This window comes from Mauremys reevesii, linkage group 23 (genome assembly GCF_016161935.1).
Source record: "Mauremys reevesii isolate NIE-2019 linkage group 23, ASM1616193v1, whole genome shotgun sequence".
NCBI lineage: Eukaryota > Metazoa > Chordata > Testudines > Geoemydidae > Mauremys > Mauremys reevesii.
Window position 1 is genome coordinate 14988765 of NC_052645.1, and position 25107 is coordinate 15013871.

The window sequence follows — 25107 nt, forward strand, 5'->3', positions numbered from 1 at the left end:
GCTAGTTTAAAAAAAAACTTTAAACAAGGCCGAACAGTGTAGTATAGGTGGTTTCAATAAAAGTTGTGTGCAGAATTAATGGACGTTCAAGTATTTAGAGGTAGAAAAATCAATAACTGGTAAACAAAAACTGAAGCAACCAGACCCCACTATACAGACTAAAGGTAATAATAGCCATTTGTTTTCATTTGAATCCTTTGGGCCATAAGTGTTCAAAAAAGCCAGACCTAAGTGCCAATGCAAAATTTACTGGTGGGAGGCATAAGACAAGATTGATTCAAGGTGTTAGGAGGCTTATGGGGAATCCTGAAATGTATTCATGGAAAGTTATAAAAAATGTTAAAGGCTGAAACTGAGCCCAAGCGGTCTGCTGGTAAATTAATAGCAAATCGCATGCTACAAGAAAGCGTGGGCTCTACCATACACATGTATTAATTTCAGAGATAATCCATTAAAAGACTCAACTCTCCACTTTTTTTTAGATGTACTGATCTAAACTCCTGGCTGCATTTGGTATTGTACTAAGACGAACTTACTTGTTGACTAAATCAAGCCATTCATAGTTTAACAGCAAAAAACAGTACCCACCCCCGACCCAGATAAACACATGTGCACCCTCCCCCCCCTCAACCTGTCCTGCCTGCTTACTACCAGCCTATCACAAACCCACAAAGTATTTCAGCATCCTGTACTGGTTTAACAAACAAACAAAACCCCAAACACAGGAACTGAAAGATTGGCCAATTAATGGCTTATTCAGTGCAGGATTGTTATTTAAAGCACATTTAAAGTCAGACTGGACAAAACACTACAAAATGGTTTTGTTATATGTGCATTTTCATTAGGTCTAATATAATATTAGCTAGTAGACTTGAACTGCGGCATTGGTATTTCACCCTCTTCCTCTGCTGTCCTATGATCAGCTCTTTGGTGAGCTGTGGCCTTAACTATCAGAGATGAACAATGTGACGAGCAGGAGATAACAGAGATTAACAGCCTATAGTATATCAACACTTAACTGGTTTTGACAGACGTTTTATTTTAACCTAAACAGTGGCTGATGGAGTAAGGTATGGGAAGAGACTGTGTATATAATGAATTAAATTCACAGGCTTTACATTGATAAGTACCCAAAGTAATTCCATTAGAGCTCTCCAAAGCAAGCAATAATCATGAAAACAATACTTGGTCAGGGACTGCTTTAATCTGCATACAAGTATTTTCAGAAAGATTTTTTTCATAAATGAAACTCCTCTGCCTAACTTGTTCCAACAAGATGGACTGTACTGTCTCCTCTTTTAGGAGTTTGTAATAAGTAGACAATTCTTTTTGTAAATATCCAAGAGAAAGTGAAAATAGAGCACATACATCCTGAATAAGGACCCCAAATAGCCATTCCAAATACGATAACTTTCTTTAAAGACATTAAGCCATTCCTATTAGTTTCCTAAAACCATATGCATTGAGAATGCCTCGACTGAGTTGTATTAAGTTTTACTGTGTTTACTATGGTTGCTTAGAATGTGAAAACATCCAGAAATAAACACGCTGCACTGATTACTTAATAAAACCGTATTACAAAGTCCCTTCTGTCACTCTCCCATAATTTGTTAAAGTATAAAATGCAAACAAATTAGTTTTAACCAATGAAAAGTGTAAATTAGAAGTGAAAGACATTTCAAGACTTCCATCCTATTTTCTCAGTTGATCTTTTGATGCCTATATTAAACTAGATTATCTAAATATATTCAGGATTTTTAACTGAAGATGTGAAATGAATAATGCAGACAAATTAATGGTTGGGTAAATTTGGTAAATCCCATTTGGAAAACACCTTAATGATTGGATAATTATTTGAGCAGAAAAAAATTCAGTAAAAATTCTGATCAGCTACCTTCCTCTTCTACTGCTTTGAAGTTATTAAGAGGAACAGACTGGTATGCAATACACAGCCTCTAAAAGCAGCAATTATGAACCCTGAAAGAATCTCACTCTTTACCTTGTATACATGTGTAAGCAAATGTTTCATTATACCAGAACATTAAGAGTTCATCTTAACTATAACTGCATAAAAATCAGGAAATTCATAGCAAATACTGAAATCCCACTAACAATTCTTGGGCTAGAATAGGGTATACCAACTCTCCCCAAGAACTGGTGATATAGCACTTTATTTATTCTTACTCAGAAAAATTGTTTCCTCTCTCAGCAATCACATGTGCCCAAATAATTAGATTAGATGACTAACCTCTCCCACTCTCATGGAGACAAATTAAAATATTTTTATTGTCTTGAGTACCCACCATCTGCGATTCAAACAGTTTAAACAACAAAGTCATGTAAATTCCATGTAAGCCAATTAGATTATTAAACCCATTTTACAGTTAGAAAGTTGAAACACAAAGGGTTCAATGATTTGCCAGACATAGCTCATTGAGCCTATGGTATTGTCAGGAATAGAATCTAGGAGTCCTTAACTCTCAGTTCCTGCTCTAATCAAGAGACTTAAAATGCTTCTGAAAAATTGCCTCATTATGTGTTTTTAATGTAATGGATTGCCATGTAATGGAAACCTCCAAGCACAAATTCGGAATTCCAGAAAGCTATGGAGAGTATTCATTCATGAAACAGAATTATCAATATTGACAACATTATTCTGATCAAAGCGTCCAAAGGTCATGGCCACAGACTTGAAACATGGCAGATAAAAATCAGTAATGCAGGAATCTGGAATGGTTAGAACAAAACAGTACAAAGAGGAAGGCAAGCTTCTTTAAAGTCAATGGCTGATACAATCCCAGGGGAATGAATCTATTAAAAAAAATTGATTGACAAACTATTTAAAAAAATAATCTGGGCAACATTTTAAAAACAGATTTCAACTATCCCCTTTCATTACACTGTATTTTTTTGTAACCTCAGCTCTAGTTTTAAAAACTAAGAAAGCTCTATTAGTGCACTTTATAGAGAAAATAAAAACTTGCTATAGCAGTTACAATAGCATCTAAAACGTACAATTAAAATCTCATTATAATGGAAAGTTAATATTGTGTCACAATGTGAGAAAATCACCATACTAAGAAACCTGGAATAATAAAACCAACATCAGTACAAAAGAAAAATGTTTCATTTTAAAAACTTATCAGTTGAATATTTAGCTACCAGACACCCTCCCCCCTCCCAAATATATGCCGTGTTTTCCCTGAATCAACTGTGGGCCCATCCATCTTATAACGTCCAGTCAAACAAACATTTCTAGCTGAGAGATTGTCTCATGGAGAGCCAGTATATAAAGTTCTTCCCTATGTACAGGGGGAATAAAACATTTTCAGGGGAATACAAGATTTTAAAAATTCTCCCTCCGCTACCCCATCCCCAAAATAAAACACATTAGCAAGGTAAACCAATAGCAGAGAGGTATTTTTGTTCTTAGAAGTGTGACTTGTGCTCTGTCTCTATTCCCCAAAGTACTTTGTACTATTGTTACAATGATGAATGACCCAATAAGGCAGCATTATTTTTCCTACTGTACTAGTTTCTGCTTAGGTCCCTTGCACTTTTTTTCCCTATTGTGTTTTCCCAGGAAACCTGGAAATCAACAAGAAAAATAAAGTGACGTATAGAGCACAATTCCTTTTGTTGCTGTACAAGCAGCAAATAATCTTGAAACATAATGACTTTTAAAATAAGGGCTTAATTGAAGATTGGTTACCACTCTGGGTTCCTTGTGTAGAGGCCTGATCCTGCAAGATACAATTTCTTGATCCCACATACTAAAATAACATTAAATATCTTTCCATACTTATTTCAAATAAAAGAGGATAATCTGAAAAATAACACTGTTTCAGACAAAGGCTCCTGGATATGTAAACCCATTTACTGTATAAAATCCCTCCTTGCTTAGTTTATTTACTCGCTTTACACATTACCAAAATCTCCAAGCACCTGGGCATCTTGCCCTAATTAATACTATGTAAAAAATAAAGACCATGACAAACTCTGAAATGCTCTTCTAGCTACTGTTACGAGACTTTTTATTCTGTTCCTTTTCTTGCCTAACCTGTCATCATAAATATCCCCTGCAGTGATGCTATCACTTTAAAACACCCAGTGTGATTACACTAAGTTGAAGTTCCCCCACTACAAGTAATATGCTGTCATAAGTGGTTTCTTTGAGCATTTTCTATATACCAAAAAGTTCCAGATAGAATTGAGATAGAAAGCTTAGCTCTGACTTACCTGCTGTTCTAAACAGAATTGCTCTAAGGGGTCAGCAATTCAAAAGGTTGTGCTGTTTCTGAATAGTCCAAGGGCTGCACTGACCCTAAGAAATGGTTTGGCAGAAAGAGTGTCAAGGAAGTTATATAAAAGGATCCTAGGAATACCTTTAATAAAAAAAACCCTCAGCTAGTCAGCCAAGCTAAGATATTATGCATAAAATGTAATTCAGAAGTGAAATTTGTTACCAAACCATCTTTGGACTGTTAAATGGATTTTTTAATTAAACATTTGAATGTAATATTTATGAACAAATACAAACAGATTTTTTACCTGTGTTGTAAGTAATTTCAACCTTTGGCTAACAATCAAGAATCTGTCAGGTCTCTTGATGTGGAACAGTCTACTAGGATTTGTCTTCCTTTCCCAAGTGGTGCACGAACGTGTGTATACCCCCCCCCACCCGGGAGAAACATCAGAAAGAAAATCTTAAACTTCATCATGGCTTATTCCCTGCCTAACTCTCTGAGACTGACAAATCTGGAGTAAGTGCAAATGATCAAGTATTCAAAATGTCAGGCAAGAACAACAACACTTCAGCACTATACTGTTTATTTAATATAATAAGATATGGAAAGAAGTTCCCTCAATTCCTTCCCATCTACCTACTCCCTCCCACCCCTACTCTTTTCTGCCTCTGTATGAACTCACACAGATGTCTCCCATTCCCATTTGTGTCTTCTCAAAGTGTGGAAATGCCGCCGAAGAGCTGGAGTGACTGAAGGGCCCCCCGCTGCCGAAATGCCACTGAAGACCCGGACCGCCGCAAGGCCGGGGCTCGCGGGGCATTTCGGCGATGGTGGGTGGCCCTTCAGTTGCTCCTGGTCTTCAGCAGCACTGAAGGGCCCCCCCGCTGCCGAAATGCTGGCTGAAGACCCGGAGCGCTGCCGGGCCAGGGCTCGTGGGGCCCCTGAGGGGCCCGGGGCAAGTTGCCCCACTTGCCCCCCCCCAGGTGGCCCTGAGTAAAAGCTCCACTCCAATACCAGTTGGAGCAAAGGAGGTCATATTTAAAAAAAAAAAAAAAAAAAAAAAAAAGAAGAGGCAATGATAGCCCTCTTCCTACCTATGGCACGGGCTCTCAAACTGTGGGTCGGGACCCCATTTTAATGGGGTTGCCAAGGCTGGTGTTGGCCCTGGAAGTCTGAAGCTCAAGCCCAACTTCCCAGGGCTGAAGCCGAAGCCCAAGTCCCACCACCCAGGGCTAAGGTTACCTACTCCCGTCCAGGGCAGAAGCCCTGGGGCTTCAGCTTTGGCCCCCACCCGGGGCAGTGGGGCTCAGTCTTCGATCCCCCCTACTGTGGTCGTGTAGTAAATTTTGTTGTCAGAAGGGGGTCACGGTGCAATGAAGCTTGAGAACTGCAGACCTATGGCATTGTTAGATGGGTTTTGACCTATTTTATTTACATATTAGGACAGTCCCCTCCCAAATATAAAAAGACTACAGGACCAAGTGGGTCAAATCCCATTTTGGGGGGAGAAACTGTGCCTATTGCAGTAACTTGTAAAAATGGAAAGGCAGGAAGGCAATGTTAGGCCAGTCACAGGATCCAGACCATCCCTCTGGCTACAACATTTGAACATATGGGAGTTGAAAGGAAAGGATGACACAACTGTAAACAGCTTGTGTGTCAGCCAGCACCTGGCTCCACAAATGCGGCAACCTAACATTTGGACCCCGACTCTACTCCCAGCTATAAACTCTTCACCTTATTCCCGATCGAATTACCTCCTTCCGTTCCCTGATTTCCAATGCATGTTCCCAGAGCTCCTGAGCCTGTTTATCTTTCTTGCCTGCCTTAGTCCTATTCTACCTCAGTAGGCTTTGAGGATGTCCCCTATTGTAACTGATGGGCTAAAAGCCTTCTGGGTTATGTTAAAGCTACTTCAGACAGGCAGCGGATTGGAAAAAATAGACTCAGGAGCTCTGGGGACATTATTGTGCTATAGAAAATGGAAAATAACTAGAGCTAAAATACAGGAAAATATATTTACCGTAACACCTTCAAGTTTTGCTCTGAGGGTAACCCCAAGTCTTGAGAGCGAGGAGGAAGAAAGGCCATGAGCCATGCCCTGCTCCACAAATATTCCCCTATGTACAAATGTAGCCCAATTACTTGAAGAATTAGGATAACTAATGCAAGAGTAAGCTGCTTCTCTGGGTTCAATACTTCATAAGCCGGAGACAGCACTTCAGTGGATGTCAACACTTTTGTCTAGCTGCGCTTTTAGATGCTCTCTTTTGGCATGCAAATAGCCAGCAGCAAGTTGTGATCATTACAAAGAGGCATCTTGCTGTGGGAAAACCCAGCTTTTCTGGTACTTTTTGCACTACAGAAGAACGACAGCTTTCGCTATGATCATGATTTGTACTTGTAACACAGTTGAAATCCATAAACTGGAAAGACTATCCATTCTAGGGGACAGGCAGGTTTTGAGATGATACAGGATGCTAAACTAGCTTGCTCTGGTAGCCATTAGGAACATTTTTTTTCAGCAAACAGTAAATCCCCACCACCACCAAAAAAAAAAGAAAAGAAAAAAGAAAAAGAAAAAAAGGCATTTTTGTGGCACTGAAATTATTTGCAAATTTGGGTTGAATTTTGGCCAACCTCTCTCTCCAAGAAAACAACAATTTCAGAAGCGTCAAAGTGAAATGTTTCAAAACAGTTCAAATCAACATTTGAAATGTTTCATTTGACCCTAGCAAATTTTTTTTCAGTGTTTTTGTTTCAGCAAGGGAGAAAAAAAATTCTTCACTCAGCTCTAATTCACTAACCAACTCTCCTCTTTTCCTCAGCGAGAGGAAAAGTTATCTTATTTTGCCTGGACTATATAGGCACAACTTCTACTGATAGCATTGCCATCTGCATTCCATTAACACACGGCTGAATTTGGTTTCCAGGTAAGGTTAAGCAAGCTAGAAGCTAGCTAGTTCATGCAGTTATTCTGCAGATACTATAAGTTAGAATTGATCTGAATATTTCAAGTAAAGAAATAAGCAGCAGCAATAGGAATCGGCAGAAGGATGCCAATTAGTAAATATAATCATTATCAGAAGTGAAAAGAGTATTTTCATAGAATTAATTGTATCCACATACAGTGAATCTTCAGAGACAAACTAGAGTCAAAATTCCAATTACCTAAAGGTTCCTGCAGGGAAAGTGTCAGCCTGACTTGCCAATTAAATTACCGAACAAGGACTTGCTGAAGTTAGACCAGTGAGCATGCAACACTGCAGAAAAGAAAAAGGAGATGCTAATAGTGAGATGGGGGAAGGGGGAGGGAGGGAGAGGCAAGGGAGAAGGCATAAAGGTGCTACAGAGACTTATTCTAACAGGTCCCTATCTCTGTTCCATCCCAATTACATGCTGTTTTCTTTCCTTCAGATGGATCTGCAGTGGCACACAGAGCTCACACAAGGAACTCTGATTTTCTATTTGCTAACAAGGCAACAATAAGATATTTAGATGGATTTCCTACAGAAGCTACACAGAGAGGGTCTTCTGGTACTAATCCTTTACCACAAAGCAGTCAGTGTTTGAAGAGGAATCACTTACTACTCTTTTGCCTACTACAGGATACCAAATTTGCTGCTCTCTGCTTGTTTTGGCTTAATTATAACTGACCATCATCCTAGGCCTCAGTGCTTACACATAATATGGAAAGAGCTTGCAGCAGGTGTTATCTTTACATTAGGTTTTGGTCTTTTTATTTTTGTTTATTTTTTTAAGGGGAAGAAGATCTTTGTTGTTCAATAGTAGGATCACTTTTTACAGATCAACAGCAAACATGGACCTCTTGCCTTTTTTTTTTTTCCTAGAAGTGTTCTGATAAACAGTGCAACAGAAGTAATTGATATGTCTGCAAATATAGCAACAACATGACTCAGCTATGGCTGATATCAAATAGGCAGTGGGACCCAACTGTAGCAGTTCACTTTTTTTAACATTCACTTTTTCCATTATATTTTACAGCAGTGATTCCTGAACTGCGCTCCATGGATCACCAGTGGTTTGCAAGGCACTTGCCGTCTTTCCTTGTTCCAGCTGTTAAATAGCACTAAAAACTAAAAATACATCAAATGCTCTCCTAATATTACTTTTCCATGTTGACAACTGCCAGAGAGATGTTATTCGACTGCAAATCGGAGGCAAGAAACACAAATGAACAGACTATCCATAAGACAATTACTGTATTCAAATATACTTCATGCTATGAAAGTCTGAGAACCCTTGTAGTATGGTTAGACTTAGTTATTTCCCCAGACTGTCAGTCAGGTGGGTGGAAACAGGAAACATCAGTGAAAACATACACACGGGCAAAACACAATTCAGTTCTGTTATTAGCTTGTATCACTGTGTAGTAAAATAGAATCTTTTTGATCAAAGACAGCTTATGTCATTTACCATGCAAATTCCCGAAAGGTACACACAGGTACTCCAGTAGAAAATACCACCACCAGGCTGCACAATGTTAACTGCTGAAGAGCTATTTTTCCCCTTTGGGGCAGGAATTTGAGAGGTTCACGTTCATTTTCTATGAGAAGTTGGAAACTTCCCATTTCTACCCCAACTGATAGCACTGTAAGTACCCAACAGCTTTCCATCTTTATTTAATTCTCAGATTAGCAACCATAAGGACATGTAACTTTTCAAATCATTATAGTCCAGAACACAGTGAAATTAAATTTCTGTGTACTATATCCAGACCAACAAGGTAAAACAGACTTGCAGGTGGAGTGTGAATATAGTCCTTCGATAATGTAGCAGCTCATGACTTGCATTCATACCTGTGAACTGAAGATTTTTTTTTTTAAAAAAGCAAGCATTTCCAATATTAGACTTTCAAGTACCATGCCACCCTTTCTACATGGAGAAGTAAAAGTCATATGGGGCAGAACTTGATTAAAAGTGTTCAATAAATTTGTAATGTTACTTTGTACTTCTATAGTGCCTTTAATCAAAGGATTGTTAAAACACTTTATTATGCCTCACAACAACCCTGTGAGGTAGGTAAGGATACCCATTTTACAGATGGATAAACTGAGGCATGGCACGGTAAAAGTGATTTGCTTATGCTCATATAGGAAATCAATAGCAGAGTTAGCAACAGAAACAAGATACCCACCTCCCAGTCCATTTTTTTCTAATCACTAGTCCATGCTGCCTTTCTAACAAAGCCATAAATTGGTTTGTTAATGGTTTCCTAAAAAAGGATTCCTAATCTACTGAAAAACAAGCATGATGAGATAAAGAGTTTGTTACGCAATGAACATATCAAACTTACCTTACCAGTGCATCTGGTTTGCTTAGCTGGTTATTAGGAATACAGTTTTCCATTAAGTCCTTGTGTGTGCTTGGGCTCTTGCTAGTGCATTTCTGTTTTTTCTCATTTTTAGTAGATGAGGAAGGGATGCTCCCATTGGTTGCACTGTGACTGCGAGGTGAGGAGTTCACAACTCCACTGGCATTTTTGTAATTTTTGGATGAGGCAGTGCATGAGTCCTCTTTTAAGAGATTTTCTGTACTTCCAACAAGATCATTATTTAATCTTTTACTATTGATATGGTTTTCCATATATTCAATTTCTTGTATTTTAGAGTCTACTGGTTGTAAAATATTGTTATTTATTCCAAGGTTGTGTTTCTTGGCATCCTTGTCTTTTTCTTTCCCCTTTTCTCTATATTCTAGCTCCGGCAATGTTGCGGATAATTTTTTATTGGCTGGAATGCCTCCATTGTGTTGCAAAAGTACTGAGGAATCCATATCAGATAATCCTTTGGCTGCTGCAATAGCAAGAAACCAAGATTATTAAATCAGTCTGTTCTGTGGCTTTAAGAAACTGGGTATTTTTTTTAAATAAATATATCATGGCAAACCGTTTTAGTGACAACCACCATCAACGTTATATTTAGGAAGAAACATCAAATACACTTAGATATTAAAAAACTAATTTTAACAAACTCACTAATTTTTGGGTATTGACAATTCTATAAGAACAAGTTCAGTTGTAGATACTTACTCTAAAGTAAGTAATAAATACTACTAACTGAGCAGATTATAAAAGTTGCTAATAAACTGATGAAAGTTAAGAGGCTATATTTAGAGAGACAATTAACTTGAAATCTAATCAATTTTAAAAGACCTGTGGGATATAAAACTACAGTACTTTTAATTCCTCTGCCTTTAAGTCTCCTCCAATCCCTGCTACTTTGTGTGGTTTTACAAAATTTTTATAATTTTAAAGTATTTCTGTCCTTTGTTACTGTGTGAAAGACCTACATAATCAACAAGGGAAACTGCAAAACTGACTACACACAAAGATTTGTCAAAAGCAAAGATTTTCCCCCAATTCTACTTATTACTTGGAATGATGCCAGGGGAAAAAAAAAAAGTCAGACAAGAGTCTGAAAGTTAATAGACTTGTTTTTAAAAAGAGGACAAGATTTTAATCTTTATCTAGGAAAAGGGGGATTTTACTAACATATCTTAAGAATATGAAATGTCTACAGATCTCCAGAGCTTTAAGATGAACGTTCATGGTCATAATATCCAAGTCTAACATTCCCAGTAAGTATACTGGTCTAATTGATCTCCATTTTATTACGGCAGTTAGACAGCCCAAGAAGTGTATTTCAGCATGATAGTTATTCTTGGTAGTTAGAAACTCTGTTCTACTTCATACCCAATACCATCAACAGAGTCAGGCAGTGGATACTCACTAATGTAATGCACCTTTTGTACATAAAGCTTCTAGACCAATATACAAAACACTAAATAAAAAGGTGAAACTTCATGTGAAGGCTTTCTTAAAAAAAAAAATTGTTATAAAATTGTTTTTTCCATTTTGTAAAATTAGTTTCACATTGTTTTTGGAAAAGGTTAGGGCCCTACCAAATTCATGGCCATGAAAAACGCATCATGGACTGTGAAATCTGGCCTTTTGTGTGCTTTTACCCTATATTATACAGATTTACAGGGGGACACCAGTGTTTCTTGAAACCGGGGGTCCGGACCCAAAAGGGAATTGCAGAGGGGTTGCAAGGATATATTAGGGGGGTCACAGTATTGTAAAAAATAAAAAAAATAGTGCTTTCCGAGGCCTAGAAGTAAACCAAAGTAATGTTTAAAATGTTTGTCTTGTGTGTGGAAGAAACTGTGTTGGAAAGCTTACAGAACTCAGTAGACTAAGAAGTCAGTCAGCTATCAGCAGTTTTTTTTTTTCCCCCAAGTATATTTGGCCCCCCTAATATGTATGTATGTGCTGTATGCATGCATGCATGTAAAGTATCTCCAAAGTATCTAGTACAAGTCTTGTGTGTGTCCCTTCAGAAGAATGACATCCTCAACAGATGTATCTCAACAGCCCCATCTTGTGATATATGTAAATGATATATATATAATATTATCAAATATATACAATACAGGGTCTATAGGTCAGTCAATAGGTCAACCAAGCGACGGGCTAAGTTGTTTTGTGTTTTGTATAAGGTAGGCAGCTTGGCCATGAAAAGTGTGTCTCTTTTCTCTTTCTCTGGGCCGAGAGGAGACCCCGCGCAGCCCGATGATCAATAAAGGGTGTGGTACTCGTCTTCCTGTCTCCGTGCCTCCTTGGTGTAATTAGGTAAGCTCCAGGGGGAAACGGGCCCTTTTGGCTAACAGTATTGCCACCCTTACTTCTGCGCTGCCTTCAGAGCTGGGCAGCTGGAGAGCGGCAGCTGTTGGCCAGGCGCCCAGCTCTGAAGGCAGTGCCCCACCAGCAGCAGTGCAAAAGTAAGGGTGGCAATACCATACCATGCCATCCTTACTTCTGCCGCCAGCAGCAGTGCAGCTCTGCCTTCACAGCTGGGATCCCGGCCAGCAGCCGTCGCTCTCCAGCTGCCCAGCTCTGAAGGTAGCACCACCGTCAGCAGCAGTGCAGAAGTAAGGGTAGAGGTACTGCAACCCCCCCTACAATAACCTTCCGACCCCTCCACAACTTCTTTTTGGGTCAAGACCCTTACAATTACAACACTGTGAAATTTCAGATTTAGATAGCTGAAACCACAGGATTTAAAAAAATTATAAATTTTATGACCATGAAATTGACCAAAATGGACCGTGAATCTGGTACATTTCACCTGGTGTTTTGTCATGAACATTTATGTTTAAAAACATAATAAAAAAGTAACTAACTGTTGCCATCCTAAGGTTATTCTAAGCAAGCTAATCAGAGAAGAAAGGCCAAGTTTTAAACGTCTACATTTACCAGAACAGAAAAGACCAGGTATATGAGAATTATTAAACTATTCCTAAAATTGAGACTCCTTTTTTCTCTGCAAGGCAATGATGCAAGTGTTTTAAATAAACACAGAAAGACTTTGCTAATTCTGATTAATGTCAGAGAGGCCTGTTTAAAAAAAAATCTCTGGGGAATTAGCAAACAAATTAAAAGAGCAAGGATAATTATCACAACATGTACTTTATTTCACCATTTTTTCAACTGTAATGAATAGATCTTCATATTGTACTAGTACTTCTATTATAGTCTATTTGGTAAAAATAATGAAATCTGAGTAATACACTCATTACGGCATATTGTTATTAAATCTGAATGGGAAGAGTCTGGGATTTTTGGTGTGAATTATAGAAACTACGTGGATCAGCGAAGGTCTGCTTTAGCATGCACAATGTAATAGAAAGAGAGCCTGAGACATGAGGGGCCTAAGGCCCAAACTAAAATCAGGCCCTGCTGATACAAAGCAGAGTCAGCAAGAGTCAGGCTCTGAGCAAAAGTCAGGCCCTGTTACAAAACAAATGCCTGCTTGCAGGTTCACTGTCCAGTATATAAACTTAGCAAGAACATGCTGGTGTTGCAAAAACACAGACACTTGTAACAGGTACTAGGCATTATGTATTCACATAAGCAGATTCCAGAAGGGTAATACCAGAACACCCCAATACGAAGTTATGGTATAAACACACTGCCCAAAGTTGGTACAGGGACACACTGACCCCTCCTAGATAAGGTCAGGAAGACAGGGTAATGGATGGAGATGTTTTGATCAAACCAGCAGGTATAAGGTATAGGGTGGTAACTAACCACGTCAGAGGGGTAAGGCATAACTTGTTTGTATCAGTGTATAAAGGAGGAGTAAGCAGGACGAGTGTCTTTTTCTGGCTGGGAGCACGGGAAGTCCCACCACTCACTGAGCTGATCCATCGTCATAGGCATACATGTATTAAGTACAAGTAGCACATATAGGGGACTAGTACTGTGCTTTGTTGGCAATAAACCTGGCCAAGTGCCTTCGCCACTAAATTGAGTCTGTGGTCTTCTTGGGAAGTTCGATCGAAGCCTGCTGTACAGGCTATCTGGCCGAGCCAGTGCAACATACAGAGCGCACACGCGCAGCCAACAACTGACAACACACAGTATTTCTTTTAATTACTGACGGTGGCAGCAAAATACTATTTAGTCAGTATAACCTACCTTCCTCTGCCTCTCTCTCTTGCCTTTGTAGCATCTGTTGCTCTGGGGGTAGAGCTTGCTGGAGAAGCTGCATGTAAAATTCATTCTCTTTCTGCACTTCTTTTTGTTTTCTTAATCGCATTTTGTAGCTGACATAACTTTTGAAGCCAAAGCCCAAAGTCACAACAGGATAGCCAATACTAGAAAGAAGACCATATTACCGAGTTAATAAGATGTACAGCATGCTATAAATATATCTGGATTACACCTGTTACAAAAGACACGATCTACAGCGGTAAAAGGTCTTTTGTCATACTGATATTCAGCATTAAAGATGTAATGACTTGTTTATTTTGGTAAGCAAAGACAGCTTTTAGACAACTGTCAGACAGGGCAACATACATCACTTAAGGAGATAAGAGACACAACATGGTCTAGAGGATTGAGCCTGGGGCTATGAGCCAGGAACTTCAGATTTCTAAACCTAGCTTTCCACTTATTTTATATATGGGCTTTGGCACATTATTTCATGCTTCAGTGCACACATCGGTAAACTGGAGATACTACTACTTACATATCCTTGGGGTAAAGCATGTAAGACCTAAATACTGTTATTAGCTAATAGGAATTTGAGCAATACAGAATGCTAGCAGATCATGCCATTAACTGTGCTAACAAGGACATTTAACCAGTGGGAAATTGTCCATTGGTGCAAGTATATGCCAAAGGTGTTTATTTTAATTTGAGAATGGAAAAAAAGTCTCATCCACTAGCAAAAAAAAGGAACCTGCTAGCAAATAAAACCATATTAAATTGATTTAGGTTAATACTCTAACAAAGAGGTCTTGAAGAATGTGTAGAAGCCTATATCTATAGCTCGGCTTCCAAAAAGTATAACTCTGCTGACCAAGGCTGATAAACTAGATTCATACAAGTTTTTATATTTATAGGATTTCTAATATTTGTTTTAGGCTTCCCATCAATTTCTTTATCCCAATACAAGTACTTAACAGACCCTGAAATAGAGCTACCAGCAATGATCAGTGCCATATGACTTTCTAGGATTAAACATACATTCACTAGGAACTCAGCTTTTTACATGCTTCAGGTGTCCTAGATCAGAAACAAATTCACTTGCAGCAGGTGACTATTAACCATTATACAATATTTTTATTTTCTGCTTAGTAATGACACACTATGTAAATAAATTTGAGTTGCAAACATACTGCCAGAATGCAATGATTATTTGCATAAGTATCTGATGTTATCTCTGCTAATGTTTCTTTTGTGATACTGTGTAAAGCTATCTGTAGCTACAATTCTAAAACTCTGATGACAAACTGGAATGTTTTAATCCAATTCACAAGGCAAAAAAACCTCTCAAGAGCTTCTGTAACCCAGCAGCCTTGGAAGCTCCCTAAAAGTGTGTGTGGCGGGGGGAGGGCCCACCAGCACCTGAATCATGGCCCTCGCCTCCGTGCTGCCCCTTCCTCCTGAGGCCCCAGCCTCCCATGCTGCCCTTTCCTCCCAAGGTCCTGCTCCCTGCCCATTCCCCCAGGCCCTGGCCACTGCTTGCTCCTCTCTGCCCCCTACCCCCTACTGCTCGCCCTTATGGCTGATAAAACCTGATAGGACCCCCATGGCCCTCCCCCTCTCCCCCCCATTCCAGCACCCCCAGAATTTATTGCATAGTGTGGACAATATACAATATGGAGATACAACTGTCTCATAGAACTAGAAGGGATCCCGAAAGGTCATCAAGTCCAGCCCCCTGACTTCACTAGCAGGACCAAGTACTGATTTTGCCCCAAATCCTTAAGTGGCCCCCTCAAGGATTGAACTCACAACCCTGGGTTTAGCAGGCCAATGCTTAAACCACTAAGCTATCCCTCCCTCCACGTTAGGGGTTGTCTACATGGGGACACTCAGGATAATTAATCCAAATTAACTAAAGGTGTGAATTTAAAGTAGATTAAACTGCATTAAATCCATGTGTGGAAACTCATTCCGAATTAATGGGACCTTAATTTGGCTTAATTTAAATTTACTTCCTTCTTCCTGGAAGAAGTTGAAGACCTTATTTGTGCAAAAAGATACTTCAGGATATTCACAAGGGAGAAAAATGTATTAATTAACCAAGGTACCACCAATAAACTTTTGCCCACATCAAGCTAAAATTTGTGTACAATTTTTTCCCAATATGCTCTTTCTGTAAATAAGAATATTGTATGTTTATAAAAAAGTTTCAAGAAATGGTATATCTCTTTGTAATATTGTAATTCTCTCCATCTCACAAGCAAACTGTCTCCAAATGTGTTGGTTGCACCTGGTTAAAGTTTCATCTCACTTTACGTCTAGAATATTCAAATGACAGCTAACGGTGATAATTTTTTTTTTACCATGAATTTGTATGATGGCATCAAGTTTACTAATAAGAGAAGGATCTTCTGGTGCTCTCTCCCCTCCCTTTCTTTTCTCACCTGAGCACACCTACTGGATTGAGCCCCATAGACAAGTTAGACAGCCAAATGCCTATCTTTCCCTGGTTCATGCACTGCACTGAGGCTTAGGCATCCTGATGCTTGGAGCAGGGCTGCAGTGCACATACTGAGAGGAAGAAACAGTCACCTAGGGAAATTTTATTGAGAAAAAAAAATGTGCTGAGCAAGTTTAGGTGCCTACAAGATTCAGTGGCAGCTGAGCAGGGGCTCTGTGAATTCCAGTGGGACCTGATTCTCAGATTCAGGTGCCTGAAGTGGCAGTTAGGTGTCTAAGTCCTAGAGTGAATCCATTCCTCTGTTTATTTCTTTCATCTTCTTAGTCTCTATTTTTATTGCCTTTTATGTCATCTGTATCTCATTTCTGTGTCTTTAATGTGATTGACAGTTTTTTCCTCTCAATGGTAATTTTTGCTATAACGTTTAGCTGATTTTATTAATATTGTGCTGTTATATAAAAAAATCAATACAAATAAGAGAAGGGAAGGAACACTTACCAGTGTGCAGCAAAAGGACGACAAAGGTCTACATGAAAGTTTTTGAGATCTTTAAATCTAATTGCTGCTTCAATATAAACAAAAAGTATCCACAGCGATACTGTTGGCAAACACACACCCCTCTCTATGGAGAAAAGACAAATACAAGCATCAGCAATACATTAAAGACAGCAAGTACTTTTAAGTTATTCTTTTAGAAGACTCAAATAAAAGGAAGATAGTCAAGTCAGATGTAAATATGGAATTAAATAAAGACTAGCTCTTGCAAAACAAAAAAACTAAAGATGTTTTAATTAAGAGTTTAGCTCTAAAGCTCTGCTTTATCATCTAGACTCAAATGCTAGGTATCTCAGAAAAATAAAACAGAAAGAGACATATCTGAGGAGATACCTTTGCCCAAACCCCTACAATATGGGTGAGCCCAAGTGAGAGAAACTGCAGAACTTTGGGGCCATGTTACAGTTTATGATCTTTGTATCAAGGAAAGGTTAAATTAGATTGAACTAGTAATACCCATTTAGGTACCTCTTAGTACCTGATATGAATATGGCTAAAATAATACATGTGAGCAAATTTGGTAGCTGAGAAGACACGAGTGGTAAGCGGAACACTTGTTACTCAACAGACCAAGCTCCTTCCCCAAATGCAGGCAACAGTCTCCTTGAGACACATTTTAGACTAGCTGAGCATTTGGGAGCCCATGCTGACTTTTTTCTGCACAAGTCTCATACTCTTTCATTAGTGCAATTAGGAGTCATACAAAGTGAGGGAGATAACTTTCCTTGGACAGTAGAAAACAGAACTGGCCACTTGTAAATGTTATTAATCTGATATGAAGTGATTAAATTGTGGGCCAATTTAAGTTGTAATCTGTTACCTTAAATAATAATTTGGTTCTTTGACGTCCATCCATATCATGCAGCAGTAATTTACTACACAACTTTCCATCTACATGAATGCAACTTCAGGGCATGGATTCTCAACCTGGAGGTCAGGAACTTCCAGGGAGTTGTCTCCATCCTGCCTGCCCACACTGCTAAATGTGAAGGGAATTCCAGCTAGATTTGACCAGGGAAGAGCCACTACTTTAGGGTTATCCAGACCTGCTGAATACAGCAGTATTGATGGACGGTCTGACTCAGCAATCACCAGTAAGAATACTAATGATTTATTCTGCTGCATGGGATTTAAGCACAGAACTCCCATTGACTTTGCAAGTGTTTTATGAATTAATTCCACGCAACTCTTGGAACATTTTAAGTGATCTCAGTAGGGAAAGCTAACACTATCCTTTAAGTTACTGCTTTAGGGTTCCCAAGTCTACTGGCAGAGGCAACCATCTTCCTGAAGTGACATCATTTGACAAGAAAAACTTTGGGCAATCATTTTAAATCCTAGAGTTATTTTAGGATTGTTTAAAACATTAAAAATGAGCAGCAACTGGTTGAAGAAAGTTCTGGTTCTCAGTTTCTTCCACTGGGCTCCACATGCTATTATTACAAATGATTAAAATTGTTGGCAAGATGCTGCCTCCACCAGTGGGCTGAGAAATGCTCATTGCAGTGTTGCTAACTCTTATGATTTTAAGTCATCTTGTGCTATTTAGTGTTTTGCTTAAAGCCCCAACTTTTTGAGGTATGTGATTAGGTGAGAATCTCCACTTTCATTAAAAAAAAAAGAGTTTCTAGCCCTCATGGTTATAGAGAAAATTTTGAAGACATAACCTGAGTGCATCCTAAAGGATTAGAAGCCAAATAACCACTCCCTTCCCCGAAATGTATTTTTAAAATATTCTTAGGATTTTTAAACCAATCATGATTTTTTGCGGTCTGACTTCTTTAAACGCTTGGAGTCAGCAACACTGTCCTTGCAATAAAAATAGTTATTGTGACAAGTGCTTTAACCTGTAAATATCCATAATGCTAGCTAAAGTAATCTTTTAAATAAAGAGGTACACAACATGTTCTGGAAGAATTTTTTTTTTAAACCAGCGAAGGGTTTGCTTCATCATTAATCTCTCAGTTAAACAACTCTAACCCAAATAGAAAGAACAGTGCTAGTATTGTCTCACAAAACTCCAGTTCTTTTTGTATTAGTGCTCCAAATTTCCTTATTTAAACAGTTATGCAGCAAGGTCAGGCATTCATAGCTAGTTTTTGCTGTTCTGGGGACTCCCCTAGGTACATTTTCATGCCACTAGTTAAGATGTTACTGTTTACAAAAAAAGTGCATACAAATAAATATTGGGTTAAGGTTATTTTGAAACTAAATTAATTCATTCCCATAAAAAAGGGACACACAACAGATCTGTGAAACAAACGGAAGGCACAACTCTAGCTGAAAAAACAAGTTTTAATAAATATCAGAAACTATATTTCTGAATTTTGCTATGCAATGATAAGATTTATATTTAACTAATAAGTTGTAACTAAAAGAATGTTGACCTACCTGTGTGCCAGACATACTGTACCCATACATACGTGCTGGCAGCAAAAAATAGCCATTGTATTGGTATGAAGAGCAGACATATTATATTTGATGTGAATGCTACACAAACAAAAAATACTGAAAAGGCCTGAGAAAAGGGAAAAAAGAAAGCATCTTAATGGTTCAATTATATTCCAGAGGAAACTACCGCTTTATATGCTAAATATGAAGTACAGCATAGATGACATCAGGGTTATGTCAACATTAAAAGGTTACTACTATTTATAACAATCTGATTAGCTAATGAAGGTTCTAACCAATACATATATGCGACAAAACAGCACACAACTCAGAACTGTGCAGGTCCTATCCACTCTGCTAGCTGGTCTTCAAACAAAATCACTGTGTGTGAACATAGCTGCAGGTAGGACTTCAACTGTACTGTTGACAGGTCTTGGCATTACTACATTATCCTCTTGATGTCAACAATGCCATTTTGTGATAAACACACTTACAAAAAAGGATTAGGTACGTAAACGGATGAGAACATCCAGATTATATTAATGGGATAAAAATATGTAAGGATATAAATCCTGATGCTTCAGCACATAAGCCAAATCACCGATAGCAGTTCTGAAGAAACTTTCCTTGTTTCCACTGCTAGATAGGACACTGGTCTAGATGGACCACTAGTCTGATATGGTATGATGCTTCCTGCATTCCGGGGCTCAGAATTGTGAGATCATTCTTATTCTGAGGTGCTGGAGACACTTGGCTTTTGTTTTCATGCCTCATTACAGTTGAGGTGTGCAGTTATTTGACTACAACTGCAAGACCAGCAAGACTTTGTTTCTCACATGAACCAGCAAAAACTCTTGTTAGCATTTTGGGAAATAAAGATGTTAAAGCCATTAAGTGATTTATAAATACCAAATTATAATTTAAAGGAATATATTCTCTTCCCATGGGCATAACTGCCCCTTTAACAGGTGCTGTTGGGATTAAAAAAGGTGAAATATGCTCCTAAAATTTTTGAGATAAAGATTAACCAGTGTTGAGTGACAATTTGCATTAAAAGAATAGTTTTCAGCTACTTTTAAAATATATAATCCTTAGGGGAAAAAAACATGAATCTTTATAACTTTTGTTCACATAAAAACATATTATACTTCATAATTATTTCCCTCACTTTCAACTGTGAGTTAATGTTATTAGTGAGTGGCTATTACTTATTTTTAATAATTGTGATTAATATCCTACATATTGTTATACTTTTTCTGTTAGGGAAGGTCAAGTAAAGTAAACCTGGATTTTGAGCCAATTTAATTTAAAGGGACAGTGTCAAATTAGGAGCCATGGCTGATATTTCCCAAGGAGTTAGCACGCAACTTTTATTGGAATTCATTAGAGCTGGGCACTTAACTCCCTAAGGCGTCTTGTAAAACCCTAGCCCATATTTTTAAACACCACATTCTGTACACAAGTAAGGAACATCACAGATTATTTAAACAAAGAATTTAGGTTTCACTATTTATTTTCAATTTTTAAATGGCTGCCAGATTCCTACAAAGGTGGAATAAACTTGAGGCAGTTGCAGCACAATTACGAGGCCTGCAACTTTTCAGGGAGGGGATAGGGAGGAGGAAGAGAGAGACAAAGTACAAAACAAAAGACTAGCCACACATTAAATCTAAATACTGTATCATTTTAACAAAGCTAACTTTCACTCTACCACCAGTATCTAAAAGCTATTTCCAATAAACTGAGCTTCTTTGTTGTTTTCTTGTTGGCACCTACCAGTATTACTAACTTTTTTTTTGGTACTTACATGCCCCCCAATACCATGGTACCTGAGGTCCTCACAATCTTTTTAATGCACTTATACTCGCAACACCCCTGTGAGGTAGGAAAGCACCATTATTCTTATTTTACTGATGGGAAACTGAGGTACGGAGCGGCTAAATGATTTGCCCAAGGCCAAATACAAAATCTGTGGCAAAGAAGGAACCTGAACCCAGGTCTCTGAAGTCCTGTGCTTGCGCCCTACCTGCTAGAACATTGTTTCTCTCAAGAGCAATGATCAGTAAACGGATGCTGAGTTGGTTGTATGAGGGTTCTATAAAGCCTTGGAACTTTTCCATTGCTATGAGCCCTAGAACTCTCCCACTGTTACAGGTATTTGCTATCACAACCAGAAAAATCAGTTTTCAAGTGTTTTCTTTTATACTTACCAAACCCTGGTATCTGAACGAATCATAAACGCTCCTGATGAAAAGCCAAAACGGCCACAGATATTCAAATCTGAACTCCAGGACAAAGTCTGCCAGCAATACTAGTGCCCACACCACCAGGAATTTCAGGTACAGAAACGTACTGTAAAGAAAAAAAGACAACTGACATTAATTTCAACGCTTCTGGTGAAGAGTGGGATGCCAACAAGAGAACATATTGTTCTGAACAAAAGAAATGTACCATATGCTTTTTTCTTATAAAGGTTTTCCTATAATGAGATTGATCACCTATAACACAAAATAGAGGTTTGTTCAAACACAAGCTGGCTTGGGCTAATGGAATCTTTAAAATTACATAAAATGCTTTTGAATTTTTGTTTTTACAAAAGGAAACTTTTATTGCTGTTACAAAATGCTTTAGGCCAACCTCTTTCTTTACCACTCCATTATATTTTTTATAAAGTGAAGTTTTGTAAGCAGCTGGTTTATCATTCAAATGCACATTGTCATGGCTGAAAGGCTCCACATTTTCTCTCTCTCTCTCTCTCTCTCTCTCATATATTTGCTTGCAAATGCCATGTAGTTTTCTGTGTTTTCCCCAAGAAAGTGCTGCAGAAGTTTGGGCCCCTCTCTCTCTCTCTCTCTCATGCACATACACAGTTATAATGTTAGCAACTTAGAACTCACATGGCATCATACAAATTAAAGACAGGCAACCAATAAGGAAGTCTGTTGCAATTTCAAACTGCCAAAGTGTTGTTTTTCATAATACTCTTTAAAATAAAGATGTCCATTTTAAAAATGGGAATATGGAGGCACAATCACACAGGTTTTGGAAGAGCCAGAAAAAGAAACCATATTTCCTGACTCTCAGTCCAACACTTTAAGTACTGGACAACACAGGTCTCAAAATACTGAGACAAACACCGAACGGTCTCTCAAGTGCTTATTTAGGTCATTCTTACCATGTTAATTAATATGTTCTGCTACATCAATGAAGCTGGCAGAAAGAAAGGTGAAGAGTACCAGAGGCAAAGAAAATCAGAGCTCTATTATCTTGCTTCAATACTTCAGAATATGACCTCTTACTGCATTATGTTAACTTGTGTAATAAATTGTTTGTATAAATATATATAAAACAAACAATGTTTTTAAACCAAGAGCTGCTCCACCATGATATCCTCAAGCAGTCACTTTCTCTGTATCATACTATCAGCAAGCTCAATGGAACTTTGCCCTGGGATGTCTACTGACAAACTGCCAAGAATTAACATGTGCAATGTTGTGTAGGACCGTCTGTCTCAAGTTTCTGTACTGTGCATAGCCATCCATATTATCTGGAAAGTTACATAAGTCTTGATAAAAGATACAGAGAAGAAAGCTTCTGCGAAGAACAAATTTACACATAAGCAGTGGGTTACAAGCAACTGAATACCGGTTAGCTCTGAAGAGTTAGTGGTGGAAATTACTGAGCTTGTTGCCTATCAGGTAGATTACTTCATTCCGTTTCATTAAAATTCAACAATGTTCTTATCTCAGGATGATGAAGCAAATTATCACAGAAAGAGAAGCCATTATCGCTTACCAATTCTCTGAGAACTATTCTTTTCTAGAGCACGGTACCACCTACGGTTTTTACTGGGCGAATTACTGAGCAATTGCACACCTTTTTGCTATGTACATCAAAGATGATGATGCTCTGGATGGCCTCTATTAGCAACTATTTTAAACAAGACAATCCTCCGTGCATCTCAGAAACTTCCAACCTGTAACCATTTCAGTAATTCTTTAAATAGCAATGCTGAAGTTTCAAATATATGCAGCCACTGAATGACTGTGGTGTGGAGGCAGAGTGGCACTTTTATTTTTAATCTACTAATCATAACAAAAATACTAATGTATTTTGGAAGTGATTATAGTGGTACTGGTAGGAAATGCTAGCTTGCAAACAAGTATGCAGTAATCAGATTCCCACATCCATACACTCACACTTGTCTGTAAAGTGCCTAGTACTCAGCTGGTACTATACAAAGAAATACATTATGTAATTCACCCCCTTTTATATGAATGAAGAGATGGATTCTCTGCACTATGAATGAGTGTAAAGATACTCCAGTAGTAAGTTAGTGCAAGTTACAAGAGGAATACTCCCTTTTGTACCCATGGGGTCCAAATCAGTTAAAGCAGGGGTGGGCAAACTACGTCTCGTCGGCCACACCCAGCCCATCAGACCTTTTAATCCGGCCCTTGAGCTCCACTGCCCTGCTCCGGCGCTCCTGCCGGGGAGCAGGGTCAGGGGCTTTCCCCGCTCCGCCCTGCGCTCCCGCGTGTTCAGGACCTGCATGAGGGGCGTGAGGGCATGCATGTTACTCCAGCTGCATAACCCAATCGCACCTCACGTGCCATCAGAGCCTGGAACATCCAAGTGTGGAAAGGGGGTTAATTTGGTTTAATTATTGTAATACATTGTTATGATGGTATATTTATAATAGTACATAAGGTTTTCTGTTTATTTTCACTAAAATGTATCTTTATTAAATACATTTTATTAGAATATCTCTGAATTGTTAATTTCATGAGCACTCCTGGCCCGCCATACAATTTCCATGCCCAGATGTGGCCCTCAGGCCAAAAAGTTTTCCCACCCCTGAGTTAAAGTGAAAGATGTCAGGAACGGATATGTACATTGTGCATTCCTGTGAAACATCATATAGTCTATCTATACAATTAGGTCAGATTCCAAGATTTAAGACTAGGAAAACACTATACTTCCACCTTAATTTCTTGTAATGGTTGGGTTCATATGGTTAAATCAAATTACTATATGGTATGAGAAAGTGACATTTGTGGACCCTCACGGTCTTTTCTGTTTCACTCCACTGTCCCTGGAGAGCAGAGGAACAGTGGATATTCCCTTCTCACCTAATGTGTTATTAGATTACCTACTAAAGGTCCAGTTCTGCAACCCTGACTCACAGCAACTAGTCCCATTCAAACAAATTAACAAGAAATTTATAAACAAGATATACAAGAAATCTAATAGGCAATGAGGTAAGAAGCTTCATGACCCAAAACACTGTCTACCCCTGGACTAAGTCAATTTGCAATGCAACTTTGTTTTTAAAATATTGTTTTTATAGTACAATTTCAAAAACATTTTCCTGTATCTATGGTTGAAGTGTTTACTCAACAGAATGAAAATATTTGCGTACATTTTAAATACAAACTTTAAAAAGATCCTGATAAAGTAATCAGAAATGCTAGTACATTATCCTAGGAGAAGGTGATTGCAGCATTGCCAATAGCCTTGCACTCAAATAATGCCCTCAGAGGATATCAAAACAGCAGCATGACCATAAAAATCTCATAACTTCAACTTAAAAAAAAAAAGTATGTGGTAAGATGGGTTTTGGTTGTACACTATGTTGTATTCTTTTGGGGTTAAATTCAACCTTTGACACAGGACCTGTACAAAGACCCTCCATGACACAGAACATCTGCAATACTCAGGTATGAGGGGGGACAGGTGTTGTGGTTGTGTAGTAGAACCTCTAAACTTTACGTGCCAGGGAAGCAGATTCCATCCATGTCAGTTCTGAATACACCAATGGATTTGCACATAAGCAGATCCAACAGCCAGGAACCCTCATGCAGATGATATTATAGCTACTAGGCAGGCATGCACTGCACTTGGGGTTAGGGAGTGTGAGAGTGAGTGTGTGTGAG

The 25107-nt window shown here is 38.5% G+C and overlaps 1 protein-coding gene across 2 annotated transcripts in view; it reads right to left on the reverse strand.

Annotated features, from left to right (window-relative positions):
• MACO1 (macoilin 1) overlaps positions 1–25107 on the reverse strand; it is a 48957-nt gene that overhangs the window by 13380 nt on the left and 10470 nt on the right. For both annotated transcript variants that reach the window (XM_039511344.1, XM_039511343.1), the window contains exons 2-6: positions 21382–21523; positions 19172–19298; positions 16724–16847; positions 13750–13928; positions 9565–10063 (exon numbers count right to left, since the gene is read on the reverse strand). In XM_039511344.1, the coding sequence (XP_039367278.1) occupies positions 9565–10063; positions 13750–13928; positions 16724–16847; positions 19172–19298; positions 21382–21523 (1071 nt within the window). The remainder of the gene's footprint in view (positions 1–9564; positions 10064–13749; positions 13929–16723; positions 16848–19171; positions 19299–21381; positions 21524–25107) is intronic.